Here is a 16,017-nt window from a genome sequence, read left to right as displayed (position 1 = left end):
TTCCTTAGGCCACATCCAGCCGGGAGCAGACTACTGAGTTCCAGACCAGGCAGTCCACCATACACAAAGTCAGTGCAGAGGAAAGGGACAGAGATCACCAGCCCAGGTGGGGACCTGAATGCAACCGGCCGCGGCGGCTGGCCACCAGCACTTTGGTTTACCAAAGACTCGTGTGATTCATTTACTGTGAGTAACCAAATATTCCCCTGCTGTCGCCATACCCTGCACGAAGATACTGGGCCCCGGGGCAACCATCCCTACCCACGGAGGGGTTAACATCTAGCTGCCACTACATCCTCCCCGGGTGCCCACAACAGCAGCGGTGGTGTCGCACCTCACCACACACCGTGGGTGGCGTCACAAACTTAATACGGCCTAGCCCGTACATCTACGTCCCCCCCTTTTTCATTCGGTGTGTCCACGAGACCCCCGGGTCCGGAGGCCCTCGAGCCACCCCCCTAGAAGGTCCAGATCCGAGCAGCGGTGGCTGCTGGCACGGGGATAGCATCCAGAGTGGACAAATCCACCCGGGTAGCAAGGTATCTCACAATAGAGTTGAGTAGAGAGCAGTGAAATAATATAAATATTAAAACATAACCTTTAATAGGATCAGATAAAACCTTTTAAGCAAAAACGTGCTCATATAAAACACACTGTCAGTTTAGCAGTGGATGTGTGGCACCCTATATCACAGGCAGGCTACCCTATGAATGCCACTTCTCCTCCCAATGGGGAGAGAGATAATTAGTATTGGACGGACAATGCTGCTTAATGCAAAGAAAGAAAAAATCTCATTCAGCCATAGGCTGATCACACCACATCCAGTAGATCACCTTCGGCAGGGAAATAGGTCCATCCCAGTCAGAGAGAAGGGGTTAGGAGCAGGGCGTCGTAGTGGGGACACACTAACCCTCGACCCACAAGCTCCCGCCCTTACAAGGGCGGTCCACAGCTGTCCCTGAACTGTGACTGCTCCACATTGGCACCGGAATCAATGTGGAGCAGTCACAGTCTGATCTACTGATCTACTGGATGTGGTGAGATCAGCCTATGGCTGAATGAGACTGCTGGCACGGGGGCGGCACACTAGCACTGCCACAACAATGCCGACGGTTATGATCAATTGTGACCTATGAGGCCACTGAGATCAGGGCACTGGTGATCGGAAGTTCATTGATCACAGTCTGGTATGGAGCGGCTGCTCTGAAGTAGAGGACAGCTTCCGGTCGATAAGTAAGACTTCTTTGTTTTTATAAGTATGGAATTTCGCTGTTAACCTTTAAAAAAAATGAGAGCAAAACACCTTTAAGTAGGTGGAAGATTACTGACCTTTAGGGTAACACAACAATCCTGCTCTTTCCTTTCCAAGTAAACTTCTATAATAAGATCTCCAGCCTGTGATAGCTATAAAAAAAAACAGAAAACATTAGTTGAACATTGTGTCCTAATCTGTTAATTGTTATTTTTTATTTTTTTTAAAGCAAATTTGTCATTAGATCCATAAAGCAGCATGAATCAGAGCCTGTGTCCCTATGTAAACACATGGGGGATGCCTGGGAAGGGCATTTTAATTATAATTGTAGCTAGATCCTACCTGCCCTTTACATTTTAGACTTTCAGCCCAAAGTAGAGGCATTCACGGATAAAATTCCTCCAACACGGTACAACTTGTCGCTGGCTGTTGGGCTTATCACGAATTGGCCAAATTGTGTACCAAGTACCTCATTTGTAACCTACTTTCAATAGCAGTAATACAGTTCCTAATTTCTTATATTCAATGCTTACATAGTATAGTATTTTATAGTATTTCAGTGTGCAGCTGTATTCGCTTTAATTGTATGGACTAATTCCTTCAGTATGCACCTGTTAACATTTGTCTGTTTCTTGGATGTGCCTTTTAGTTTTTTTGATATTTGCAGTATACTCCCTTCTGATCGAGCACTTCGCCCACCAGTCAAGGGTGTTGTAATGTAATTGTAGCTGAATCCTACCTTCCCTTTAAATTGTAGGCTTTCAGCCTCGGAAGAGACATTCAAGGATAGGGTCTAGACATTGGGGTATGCCTTGTCTCTGGCTGTTGGGCTCATCACAAATTGGCCAAATTGTGTACCAAGTACCTCATTTTTAACCTCATTTCTATGACAGTAATGTAGTTCCATATTTCTTATATTCAGTGTTTATCTAGTATAGTATTTCTGTGTTCAGCTGTATTTGCATTAATTGAAGAGGTGCAGAGAGAACCCAATAGGGGGCGTTATCGAGCTAATCAGATCTCTAGCTACAGTCCACAGTTGGTTTTTCAGAGAAAACCATACAGGACTTCAATTACGGAGCCAGGATCTGATTCATGCTGTCAATGGTTCAGGCTACATGACTCTAATTACTGGTTCACTTTAAATATTAAGTATTTGAAAACTCAGCACAGGAGACAAAATATCATAAATTCAGATATGGCCGATGCTAACTACATCACCTGGACATCCTTCCACGTTGTAATTAGACTGTTTTCTAAATCCATCTGCGTCACTTGCTCTTCGTCAATCTTGAAAAGAAAGAAAAGATCGGAGTCAGTGTATGTTATAATTTCTAATATAACCTGGTAGATCAGTAATTGTTTTAGCTACAAAATTAAAAATAAGAGCATAATTCCAGAATAATGTTTAGTTGCTGGAACGTTCTGAACTTGTAATTATAGTAAAAATAACTATCTTTTATGAAGCCAATACACAGACTTGAGGTTTATAGGAGAACCAAGATGGCGGCGATGGGGATCTTCACTTTGCCCCTGCTGTCACGGTACCCCATTGGCACCTTCCGATTGCATCGGAAATTGTGTAAAAGGATACTCGAACACACAGCCACACCATTTCAACTTGTTTAAATTCTGCTGTAAGACGTTGTCAGACGCATCTAAATGGTTAAACAGCAGCGATCAGAGTTTTCTCCAGTTTCTGCTGCTAGTCCGGTGACTGGCAGTTCCTTCCTCTGTGGCCGGTGTCACACTTTCGAGTGCCTCGCGTGTATCTCGCGCGAGTCTCGCATTGCATCAACCGGCACGGACTCACACTCTCCTGACAGGAGCAGGTCGGTTGCATGCATCTGTATGCAGCTGAGATGCTCCTGTCCGGAGAGTGTGAGTTTGTGATGGGTGATGCAACGCGAGGCTCGCGCGAGATACACGCGAGGCACTCGAAAGTGTGACACCGGCCACAGAGGAAGGAACTGCCAGTCTAGCACAGCTGGCACCCGCCAAGCATGGAGTGATTTCAAGTGTATATATAAGTGTGCCCTAATATTTGGGGAATTCATAGCAGGGACTGATTAGGCGTGTGCCTACAGATCACCAACATCTCAACAAGCTCTGCTTTCGCCACTGTATTTAAATACAAGACTAGGGAACTTAGCTGAATTTTGCCAACTGTGCGGATTTCATAGGACTGGTGTGCCATATAGGGCAGGGTTTATGTACACTCAAATGGACCAAAGGGGAATTCCAGGAAAGAGTGGGGATGTTCCAAAAGAGATGGAAGGGGTTGAGGCCTTAAATATTCCGCGAAATGCTTACAACGGTTAGAAAAAGGGAAACCTGGATTTGCCTCTGAATTATCACATTAGAAAAGATGAAATATGAGAAACCCTTTCGTTACAATTTGTAGCCCTTCCCGTTACTATCAGGTTGTAGAAATTAGATTAATTTTTCAACAAACATCTGATCAATAAAAAGTAAATACTCCACTTACAGAGAAGACGCTGACATAGTTGTCAATCAGATCCTCCATTATCTTGACCTCATGTTCTCCTTTTCCCTCTGTCTGAAAAAGGCTGGGAGCAAACAACAGTGACAGGTTCTTGGTGCACATCTGGTTCAAATCGGCACATTTCTGGACCCTGACAGTAAAAAATGGAAAAGAAGTGAATATAGGGGAAGGGTAGATAGACGGGGTACAGAGAGCTGAAGCTTGGATTGGTAAAGTTCATTACCGATAGAGGTGACCGATCAACGCCGCCAGGGTTGCTCGGTTTACTTTTGGAAGATGGTTTATCAACTCCATGTATTTCTCCAGTCGCTTTACCTTTTCAGAATGCTCTGAAAAAACATATATATTTGGTTTCAAGTCTATTACATATGGGGTGACCCAAAAGATAGAAATGCTTGCTTTGCCTGATTGTCCAAGCTTTTTGACCTTTAAGGGGGCTTTATACGCTACGATATCGTTAACGTATTATCGTCGGGGTCACGGTGTTTGTGACGCACATCCGGTGACGTTAACGACATCGCAGCGTGTGACACGTACGAGCGGCCTTAAGGCTACTTTACACACTGCGATATCGGTCCCGATATCGCTAGTGTGGGTACCCGCCCCCATCTGTTGCGCGACACGGGCATATCGCTGCCCGTGCCGCACAACATCGCCCAGAGCCGTCACACATACTTACCTGTCCGGCGACGTCGCTGTGACCGGCGAACCGCCTCCTTTCTAAGGGGGCGGTCCGTGCGGCGTCACAGCGACGTCACTGAAACGTCACTGAACCGCCGCCCAATAGCAGCGGAGGGGCGGAGCTGAGCGGGACGTAACATCCCGCCCACCTCCTTCCTTCTGCATAGCAGCCGGGAGGCAGGTAAGGGGAGCTTCCTCGTTCCTGCGGCGTCACACGCAGCGATGTGTGCTGCCGCAGGAACGAGGAACAACTTCGTTACTGCTGCAGTAACGATTTTTAAGAATGGACCCCCATGTCGCCGATTAGCGATTTTGCACGTTTTTGCAACGATGCAAAATCGCTTATCGGTGTCACACGCAACGGCATCGCTAATGCGGCCGGATGTGCGTCACAAATTCCGTGACCCCAACGACTCCGCATTAGCGATGTCGCAGCGTGTAAAGCCCCCTTTAGTCGATCGCAAAAGTGGTCAAAATTGTTCGCCACGGAGAGGTCGTCCTGAAACCAAAAAATCGTTAATTGCTTATTAGCGATGTTTTTCGTCATTCCTGTCGCAGCACACATTGCTATGTGTGACACCGCAGGAGCGACGAACATCTCCTTACCTCCGTCCACCAGCAATGAGGAAGGAAGGAGGTGGGCGGCATGTTACGGCCGCTCATCTCCGCTTCTATTGGCCGGCCGCTTAGTGAGGGAGGTATTGTTCGGCGGTCACAGCGACGTCGCTGCACAGGTATGTGCACGTGACGCTGTCGTAGCGATAATGTTCGCTACGGCAGCGATCACACAATATCGCACGTACGACGGGGGCGGGTGCTATCGCGCTCGACATCGCTAGCCGATGCTAGCGATGTCGCAGCGTGTAAAGCCCGCTTCAGTATACACGACGTTAAATGAGCGAGTTAACAGACAATATGCACAGGTATAGTGTATGACACATTTGTGAGTGCAAAATGTGGGGGCTTACTGCTAAGAGAAGGGTCCAATATTCTGTAATAATGTAGAAGGGGTGAGGTATAGGGTAAACAGAGAAGAGGGAGAATCTAATTTGCTTGGGTGCCGGAGCCATAGCGTTACAGATTGACATTTATATGCAAAAGAACAAGATGGTGTGTATTTTTTACCATACACAAGCTTCAGGGAAATGTGACTTTGGCCTTTTGTAACGCAGAGAGGCACATAAATAAGCCAAGCTAAAAACTAACAAAAGGGAAGAACGACCATTAAAAGCAAATGTGATAAGAAAGGGATGAGTAAGCAGGAGGACAAGTCAAGTACCTTGTTTTTCTAATTTCATGGCTTACTGAACAATACTTGTGTTTTATAGGAAATTGCAAATTTATTACTAAGGAAGAGAAGACGAGCAATTCTGTAACAGGACCCTGGACATTGTGTATAGAAAACTGGAGATCTGAGGAATCCTCTGCAGTAAATCACAGAATGACTCACTGGCATCATGGATTGTTGCCCAGTCTAGCAGGATATAAGCCATGCGGAGTTTTCAAGCACTGCAGTTCAGATATCATTCAATACACTGTGTACGTCCGTCTGAAACAGGAATGGCAAGCAACTAACTGGTGGAGATGCCAGGTGGCGGTGCTCTGCCATTCACATATTGATGACCTATCCGAAAGATAGCGCATCAATGCAGAAGTCCTAGACAACCCCTGGCCAGGTCATTTCTATCTATTTTCATCTGGCACTGGTTGACCGGGTATAAGTTTATGTTTTATGCAATTAAACTAAAGGCTGCTTTACACGCAGCGGCATCGCTAGCGATGTCGCTGGTGAAAGCACCCGCCCCCGTCGGTTGTGCGTCACGGGCAAATCGCTGCCCGTGGCGCACAACATTGCTAGGACCCGTCACACGGACTTACCTGCCTAGCGACGTCGCTGTGACCGGCAAACCGCCTCCTTTCTAAGGGGGCGGTTCGTTTGGCGTCACTAAACGGCCACCCAATAGAAGCGGAAGAGCGGAGATGAGCGGGCCGAACATCCCGCCCACCTCATTCTTTCTTCATTGCCGGCGGCCGCAGGTACGGAGATATTCCTCGTTCCTGCGGTGTCACACACAGCGATGTGTGCTGACGCGGGAACGCCGAACAACCTATGTCCTGCAACAGCAACGATATTTGGAATTTGAACGACGTGTCAACGATCAACGATAAGGTAAGTAATTTTGATCGTTAATGGTCGTTCTTAGTTGTCACACGCTACGACGTCACTAACGAGGCCGAATGCGCGTCACGAATTTCGTGACCCCAACGACATCTCGTTAGCGATGTCGCAGTGTGTGAAGCCCGCTTAATACAGTAGGGCTTTATTTTTTTATTGATTTTACACATTTTTCATGTTTGATGTTTAGACAAAAAACGGCAAAAATCAAGTTTTTATATGCCTACGTTGATGGAAAAATGAAAAAATTATGGCATTAGGAGAGAACAAAACAAATGCGTAAAATAAAACTGGCGAGCGCTATATATCTTCCCATTGGTAGTACACTACCTGCTGCCTCTTTCCATTGTGGGTGAAGTTCTGTTGTAAAAATTGGGTCATCCAACTCCCTGAAGAACCTCTTCAGTACATCTGTGACATCCTCAATGAAGTTATCGCTGATTCGCAGTTTAACGTTTCGGGCATCTTTGCGGAATTCGTCCATCAGAAGCTTTATCCTAGACTTGGCGCCATTTTTACGGTAAATTCCCTCATGACGGAGGCCTAACAAAATTTCAATAATGACACTCATTTATTACAATTTTCTATATAGTTACATTACATGGCAGAAGGGTGGCACTAGGAGACGGGACCACATTATGTTTTAATGTCTATGTTCATCAATATTTGGATCATCTCTAGCTATTACACATACCGACACCTCCTATCTGTGAAAGGTAGGAAAGAGGGACAAGTCTTATGGCGCACGTAGCCATGGCATTTTTTTTACAATGAACCACACCCTGCCCAGTTGATTTTGTGCACCCGCACAGATATAAGGCCCATAGCAAAGCCTTTCATGGTGCCCACTCGTTAAGTTATGCTCATGCTGGATAAAGTCCCAAAATGACCTTTTAAATAGTATGACGCCCTCTGACACTCTCACTCAGAGTTCCTGACACACACTGAGACCCTCTATACAGTTTGTTACATCCAGAGTGCACCACTTCCCATAACGGTGCCAATACAGTGCCCCCATGACTCTTACACTGTATGAAAAACAAACAAAAGGATAGTGCCAGATCATATCTGCCTATATATTTCTAGAATTTTAGTATAGTAGAGGCATAACACTAGTATAAGGTCCAATCAAAGAAAGTTCACCTTGCCACGGTTGATGGGCACACAAGAATTGGCCAATTTGTGCTTCAAATACCTTCATTTTTCTAAGTATATTCTAAACAGCATTAATGCAGTGTAAATTGCATATATTCAATATATCTCGGTGCATACAGAGCGCTGCTGTACGTTTTGTGTTTAGTGTAGATACAGCAGCTTGCACCTGTTCACACTTCCTGTTTTATTTGGAGATGCAGTTTTTTGTTTTTTTTACACAGTTTGAAACAAATAGTGCCACTCCTCTACAACCTATGATACTCCCACAGTGCTCCCTGCCAAACAAACTCTGATGCCCCTAAAATATCCTTCTACCATAATGGTGCTCTTCCATGCTAACTTGTAGTTCATTTAACAAAGTAAAAAAAAATCTGCTCCCCAAACCCCATTATCACAATGAATCTCTCCCCTCTGAACTGTTTACACCTTGGCACAGTAGGTTCACTGTAGGGACAACATTGCTCCCACTGAAAAAAGACTCAGACAGCTCTGGTTGAATGGTGGAGCAGAGAGCATAAGGCTTCCTTCTCCACCATTCTATTCAACTGTATTTCTGTTTACAAAATGAAGATATAGTTGAAGCCGGAACATGGGACAACGGGACATTTCTCAAGTCTGGCACTGCTGAATCCAAGGTGGTTATGTTTGCATGGAAAAGATATATACAGTTATTCCAGTTTTCTTTGTTGTGTGCCAACTTCCGTAGAGTAGACTCACCGTACTGAGTAAGGAAGGCGATGCAGCTGTCCACAATGATGGGAATGTCATTTCTGCTGAGCTGCTGATCTCGTAGCATGTTACCACCGCTGCATGCGGCTGCCTGGATATCGCTGCTCCACGCTGTGAAGTCGGCACGTGTAATTCCTTGTAGGTACAATGTCCTTGGGAAAGGAAATAAATACATGGTGGGGAGGGGGATTATTATCACTTTTCCTTGTGCCGTTATTTGCACCAGATTTATCAAAGAGTTGCACAATCATAAATGAGTTCTCTTCTGGAAATGTTACTCCACTTGCTCCACCAGTCCTGAAGTGAGTTTGTGTGTTTTTCTCTGATTCTTATAAAACTTGTAATTAGAGATGAGCGAATCTCCTGAAATTCAATTGAGACAGATTTGATTTATTCTATGTAAATTTCGTCTGAAAGTGTCTGATCCCCGAAACGATGTTCATTATGTTCTGCGTTCTCTCCACACTCCAAAACATAAAAAAACAAGGTGAGGGAGAGAATGTGGGTCATAGTCAATGATGTGTGTTGCGCCTCACATGAAGATCTGAACCTGATCGGTGAGCTGTGGCGGCAGAAGAGGCGAGTGCAATCTTTTATTCCTTCTAGTTTGCTGCCATTTTGTTGGACTCATGCAGATCAAAACCTGAAAATGTTAGGGATACTTTGCACACTACGACATCGCAAGCCGATGCTGCGATGCCGTGCGCGATAGTCCCCACCCCCGTCGCAGCTGCGATATCATGGTGATAGATGCCGTAGCGAACATTATCGCTACGCCAGCTTCACATGCACTCACCTGCCCTGCAACATCGCTCTGGCCGGCGAACCGCCTCCTTATTAAGGGGGCGGGTCGTGCGGCGTCATAGCGACGTCACACGGCAGACGGCCAATAGAAGCGGAGGGGCGGAGATGAGCGGGACGTAAACATCCCGCCTACCTCCTTCCTTCCGCATAGCCGGTGTGAGCCGCAGGAGGCAGGTAGGAGATGTTCCTCGCTCCTGCGGCTTCACACACAGCGATGTGTGCTGCCGCAGGAACGAGGAACAACATCGTAACATCGGTATTTCCCAATTAATGGAAATGACCGACGCTACACCAATGATACGATGATACGATTACACACTACGATATCGACTGCGATGCCGGATGTGCGTCACTTTCGATTTGACCCCACCGACATCGCACTTGCGATGTCGTAGTGTGCAAAGTGCCCCTCAGACTCATCAGAAGCTAAAATTTTCATTAAACTTTTTAACAAATTTGATTTGTTACAAATCGATTTGCTCATCTCTAGTTGTCGTTCATAAATCTGGCTAAAAATCTCATTTGGATAGCTAACTACGCTTACATTATAAAGGTGGCAACAGCAGCATAAAATCACAAAAATGCAAAAACTGTTCATAAAACACCTCTTAAAGGGAATCTGTCAGCAGGTTTTTGCTATCTCATCTGAGAGCAGCTTAATGTAGGCAAAGAGATTCTGAATCTAACAATGTATCACTTAGATTACTGGGTGCTGCCGTTCTGACACAATCAGAATTTTAAGATTGAGAATTTACAGTGAGGTGTCAATTAGAGGAGGGGTGGGTGTTGGACTGCCCTGCATGTGAATAAGTGTCCTGCTACAAACGTAGCAAATAACCAACTGTGACAAGACAGGCATTCATGAATTTTCAGTGTTAACCCATGCAGCATGCTGGCTTCAGATTACATAGCAAAAACCTGCTGACAGATTCCCTTTAAGTCTGTGATGTACACATTTCACAATTGTAACTGTTATCTGCAATTCTAGTCACTGGCCACAAGATGGCACTTATTTCCTATGTAACCTTCAGTTTGCACTTATGGTAGAAATAGCGCTTACCTCCCTTTCTCTACGAGAATTAAGACGTCTTTCTTTTCTGAATTTTCTGTGATTGGTGCCACAGCTGTAATGACAAACAAATGGAAATCATTATATCATTTATATGTTGGAAAAACGACTGAGAGCTTACAATCTTTTTTGGGAAGAAATGTTTCCCCTAATGGGAAACTTACTGTCTGCCCCATGGGGTTTTTGCCTTCCTCTGGATCAACATGTTAGGATATGGGCTGAACTTGCTTGTCACGACAGTGGTACATTCTCATTCCTTTACATACAGCAATCTATGGTCTTGTGTCATGTGTCAGAAGTCATCGTACACCCCCAGCCCTAAACTTACTGAGTTCTTGAAGGCGGCGCAGGTTCACGCTGTCTTCTGCAGCTCCTTGCTCCTCGGGGCAAATAAAAAGATGGCATTTCTGCAAAAGGAAGAAGCCTTCCATCCACTGGTCAGGGTTCAGCATGGCCTTGTAACGCATTCTCCCCACACGCTGGAACTCGTACCCCAACAAGCAGTGACAACTGATCGGGGTGAACCACTAAAAGGACAGAAGAAGAACACTTTCTATCAAGTGCCCAGAGCATCATCCAAAGACTAAAGACTCGTTCAGACGTTAGTTTTTTATGGATAGAACAGGTACGCGTTATTATAAAGTGCTATGGAATATGTCTAGAGGAAGGCAAGTTTATTCATAATCACAGACGCAGATTCTTTACTGTAAGAGCAGTGAGACTATGAAACTCTCTGCCACATGATGTTATAATGGTTGGTTCATTACTAGACTTTACGTGAGACCTGGATGCCTTTCTTGAAAAACATAATATTACTGGTTATGTGCACTATATTCTGTGATGGGACGTTGATCCAGGGAACTAGTCTGATTGCCGTATGTGGAGTAGGGAAGGAATGTTTCCCCCCAAGGGTACGGTTCCACTTGCACATAGCTTCTGATGTGAAAGCATCGGAAGCGACATGCTAATGACCCTCTGCTGCAGGTGTGAGTCGAGGGTCATATGACTGTGATGTGATCTTGCCATCGGATCACAGCTGCAGAGAAGAGGGAGAGAGCACTTTCTCCCTATCTCTTCACCAGCCTGTCTCTGAGTACATCGCACTGCAGTCAGATGACATTCGAATGCAATGTGATGTTTCACATGCTCCCATAGACTTGTATGGGGGTGCGTGAGCCAACAATCGCTGCAAAACGCAGCATGCTGCGATTAATTTCTCAGGCGGATCTGGAATGAAATATCAATCGCAGATGGACACTAGCCTATAGTTTTACATTAGCGTGACAGCAATCCGATATTTTACCAGATTGCACTCGCCCATGCAAAGCACAAGTGGAACAGAGCCCTAATGTGCAGCTTAATGTTTGCCCCATAGGGATTTTGCCTTCCTGTAGATCAACATATTGCGTCACAACCTGAACTCGATTGACTTAAGTCTACCTTCAACCTTAGCTCCGTCACCATCCGGCGATTTTCCATTTTTCCCTTTTTTTTCCCCTACCTTCCAAGCGCCTTAACTTTTTTATTTTTTCTTCATTATAGCCATATGAGGGCTTGTTTGTTTTGTGGGACGAGTTGTACTTTTGAACGACACCATTCATTATGCCCCATATTGCATTGGAAAACAGGAAAAAAATACCAAGTGCGGTGAAATTGCAAAAAAAAGAGAATTTTGTTACTTACCGTAAATTCTTTTTCTTATAGTTCCGTATTGGGAGACCCAGACCATGGGTGTTTAGCTTCTGCCTCCGGAGGACACACAAAGTACTACACTTAAAAGTGTAGCTCCTCCCTCTGAGCTTATACACCCCCTGGTAGCCAGTCCTAGCCAGTTTAGTGCAAAAGCTGAAGGAGAATAGCCACCCACAAGTAGAACCGAGTAAGAACCGGAACAACCGGAGACTCTGTCCACGACAACAGCCGGTGATAACACACGGAACAAGAAAATTGCCAACAGGCAACAGGGAGGGAGCTGGGTCTCCCAATACGGAACTATAAGAAAAAGAATTTACGGTAAGTAACAAAATTCTCTTTTTCTTTATCGTTCCTTTGGGAGACCCAGACCATGGGACGTTCCAAAGCTGTCCCTGGGTGGGAATAAACAGAAAAAACTAAGAAGTAGGCGGAGCCTAACTTCACAAGTGGGCGACAGCCGCCTGAAGGATGCGTCTGCCCAAGCTCGCATCTGCCGAAGCATGAGCATGCACTTGGTAGTGCTTCGAAAAGGTATGCAGGCTAGTCCAAGTGGCAGCCTGACAGACTTGTTGAGCCGTAGCCTGGTGCATAAAAGCCCAAGAGGCACCAACAGCTCTGGTCGAGTGTGCTTTGATCCCCGGCGGGGGAGGCACCTGAGTACTCTGGTAGGCGTCCGAAATGGTCGATCTAATCCAACGGGCCAAGGTCGGCTTAGAAGCAGAGAGACCCTTGCGCCGCCCTGTGGTTAGCACAAAAAGAGAGGTGCACCGCCTAAGCGCAGCGGTGCGAGACACACAGATCCGGAGAGCACGCACCAGATCTAGAGTATGCAGCACTTTCTCAAAGCGATGAACAGGGGCCGGACAGAAGGAAGGCAAGGAAATATCCTGGTTAAGGTGGAAGGGAGAGACCACCTTAGGAAGAAAGTCCAGGGTCGGACGGAGAACTACCTTGTCTTGGTGAAAAAACAAAAAAGGTGACTCCGAGGAGAGCGCAGCCAAATCAGAGACTCTCATGAGAGAAGTTATGGCAACTAGAAAGGCCACTTTTTGAGAAAGACGATACAAAGAAACCTCCCTAAGGGGCTCAAAAGGGGGTTTCTGCAATACCGTGAGGACCAAGTTAAGGTCCCAGGGATCCAAGGGCCGCCGATAAGGCAGAATGATGTGAGACGCACCTTGCATGAAGGTGCGGACCTGAGCCAGCCGGGCGAGACTCTGCTGGAACAGCACTGATAGAGCTGAGACTTGTCCCTTGAGAGAGTTGAGGGACAGTCCTAGCTGCAGACCGGACTGTAAAAAAGACAGAAGGGTTGGCAACGAGAATGGCCAAGGAGAATGGCCGGAAGAGCGACACCAGGACAGGAAAATTTTCCAAGTCCTGTGATAGATCTTGACGGAGGAAGACTTACGGGCCCGAGTCATAGTGGAGATGACTTCAGGAGGAATACCAGAAGCCGTCAAAATCCAGGACTCAAGAGCCACGCCGTCAATTTGAGTACCGCAGAATTCGGGCGGAAAAACAGACCTTGCGAGAGCAGGTCTGGATGGTCCGGAAGATGCCACGGCATCTCCACGGGCAGTTGGAGCAGGTCCGGATACAAAGCTCGCCAGTCCGGTGCAATGAGGATGACTCGACGGCCCTCCATTCTGATCTTGCGCAGGACTCTGGGCAAGAGAGCTAGAGGGGGAAACACGTAGGACAGACGAAACTGGGACCAGTCTTGCACCAGAGCGTCCGCGGCGAAGGCCTGAGGATCGTGGGAGCGAGCCACGTAAACCGGAACCTTGTTGTTGTGACGGGATGCCATTAGGTCCACGTCCGGAGTGCCCCACTTGCGACAGATTGACTGAAACACTGCCGGGTGCAGGGACCACTCGCCACCGTCCACGGATTGACGGCTGAGATAATCTGCCTCCCAGTTTTCTACGCCAGGGATGTGGACTGCGGATATGGTGGACTTGGAGTCCTCCGCCCATTGAAGAATGCGTTGGCCCTCCAACATTGCCAGGCGGCTGCGTGTCCCGCCTTGGTGATTGATGTAGGCAACCGCTGTCGCGTTGTCTGACTGGACTCGAATGTGACTGCCTGCCAACAGGTGGTGAAAGGCTAGGAGAGCTAGAAGCACGGCTCTGGTTTCCAGCACATTGATTGAAAGGGCTGACTCGGACGGAGTCCAAGTGCCCTGCGCTCGGTGGTGGAGATGTACCGCTCCCCAGCCGGATAAGCTGACATCCGTGGTGAGAATCACCCAGGACGGAGTCAGGAAGGAGCGCCCTTGGGACAGGGAGAGGGGTCAAAGCCACCACTGAAGAGAGCTCCTGGTCCGTGGCGACAGAGCCACTAACCTCTGTAAGGAGGAAGGCCGCTTGTCCCAACAGCGGAGAATGTCCAGCTGCAGAGGACGCAGATGGAACTGGGCAAAGGGAACTGCCTTCATGGAGGCCACCCTTTGACCCAGCACCTGCATCAGACGCCTGAGGGTATAACGGCGGGGCCTCAGGAGAGAGCGCACCACCAACCGGAGTGACAGCTGTTTGTCTAAGGGCAACTTTACAAGGGCCGTCAAAGTCTCGAACTGCATCCCTAGGTACGTGAGACTCTGGGTCGGAGTCAGAGTGGATTTGGGAAGATTGACAATCCACCCGAATTGGGCTAGGGTGGCGAGAGTGAGCGAAACACTCCGCTGACAGTCTGCGCTGGATGTACCCTTGACCAGAAGGTCGTCCAGATAAGGAAGCACTGCTAACCCCTGGAGGTGCAGGACCGCAATCACTGCCGCCATGACCTTGGTGAATACCCGAGGGGCCGTGGCTAACCCGAAGGGGAGAGCCACGAATTGGAAATGATCCTCTCCTATCGCAAAACGTAACCAACGCTGATGTGACACTGCGATTGGCACATGTAGATAGGCATCTCTGATGTCGATGGACGCCAGGAACTCCCCTTGGGTCATAGAGGCAATGACTGATCGCAGAGACTCCATGCGAAAATGCCGCACCCGGACATGGTTTTTGAGAAGCTTGAGATCCAGGATGGGCTGGAAGGTACCGTCCTTTTTTGGAACTAGGAAGAGATTTGAGTAAAAACCTCTGAACCGTTCCTGAGCGGGAACTGGGACAATCACTCCGTTTGCCTGCAAGGACGCCACGGCCTGCGAGAAGGCGGCGGCCTTGGAGCAGGGGGGAGTTGAGAGAAAAAATCTGTTTGGAGGGCTGGAAGAGAATTCTATCCTGTAGCCGTGAGATATGATGTCTCTCACCCACTGATCGGAGACTTGCTTTAACCAAGCGTCGCCAAAGTGGGAGAGCCTGCCACCGACTAAGGACGTGGCTGGAGCGGGCCGAGAGTCATGAGGAAGCTGCCTTGGTGGCAGAACCTCCTGCGGTCTTCTGCGGACGCGCTTTTGGGCGCCAGTTGGATTTCTGATCCTTGGCTGAGTTAGCGGACGAGGCGGAAGGCTTAGAGGATGACCAGTTGGAGGAACGAAAGGAACGAAACCTCGATTGATTCCTACCCTGGGCGGGTTTCCTGGTCTTGGTTTGTGGCATGGAAGTACTCTTCCCGCCAGTAGCTTCTTTAATGATTTCATCCAGCTGTTCACCAAACAGCCGTGAACCAGCAAAAGGGAGCCCAGCAAGAAACTTCTTGGAAGAAGCATCTGCCTTCCACTCTCGAAGCCACAAAATCCTGCGGATAACAAGAGAATTAGCTGAACCACCGCAGTGCGGTGAGCAGCCTCTAGCATGGCAGACATGGCATAAGATGAAAAAGCTGAAGCCTGAGCAGTTAAGGTAACCATCTCAGGCATAGATTCCTTGGTGAGGGAATACATCTCCTCTAGAGAAGCAGAGATGGCTTTGAGAGCCCACACTGCTGCAAAAGTCGGGGAAAACGCGGCCCCCGCAGCTTCATACACAGATTTGGCCAGAAGGTCAATCTGAGGGTCA

General features: G+C 47.5%; 1 protein-coding gene across 3 annotated transcripts in view; it reads right to left on the bottom strand.

Moving 5' to 3' along the window:
- Nucleotides 1–16,017, bottom strand: part of ARAP3 (ArfGAP with RhoGAP domain, ankyrin repeat and PH domain 3) — a 249,940-nt gene that overhangs the window by 40,968 nt on the left and 192,955 nt on the right. For all 3 annotated transcript variants that reach the window (XM_075344394.1, XM_075344396.1, XM_075344395.1), the window contains exons 18-25: nt 10,701–10,899; nt 10,364–10,427; nt 8,488–8,651; nt 6,946–7,158; nt 3,982–4,087; nt 3,741–3,888; nt 2,474–2,542; nt 1,330–1,404 (exon numbers count right to left, since the gene is read on the bottom strand). In XM_075344394.1, coding sequence (XP_075200509.1) covers nt 1,330–1,404; nt 2,474–2,542; nt 3,741–3,888; nt 3,982–4,087; nt 6,946–7,158; nt 8,488–8,651; nt 10,364–10,427; nt 10,701–10,899 — 1,038 coding nt within the window. The remainder of the gene's footprint in view (nt 1–1,329; nt 1,405–2,473; nt 2,543–3,740; nt 3,889–3,981; nt 4,088–6,945; nt 7,159–8,487; nt 8,652–10,363; nt 10,428–10,700; nt 10,900–16,017) is intronic.

This window comes from Anomaloglossus baeobatrachus, chromosome 4 (genome assembly GCF_048569485.1).
Source record: "Anomaloglossus baeobatrachus isolate aAnoBae1 chromosome 4, aAnoBae1.hap1, whole genome shotgun sequence".
NCBI classification, from domain to species: Eukaryota; Metazoa; Chordata; class Amphibia; order Anura; family Aromobatidae; genus Anomaloglossus; species Anomaloglossus baeobatrachus.
Note: the sequence above shows the minus strand (reverse complement) of the source record. Positions and strands in the feature narration are given on the sequence as shown.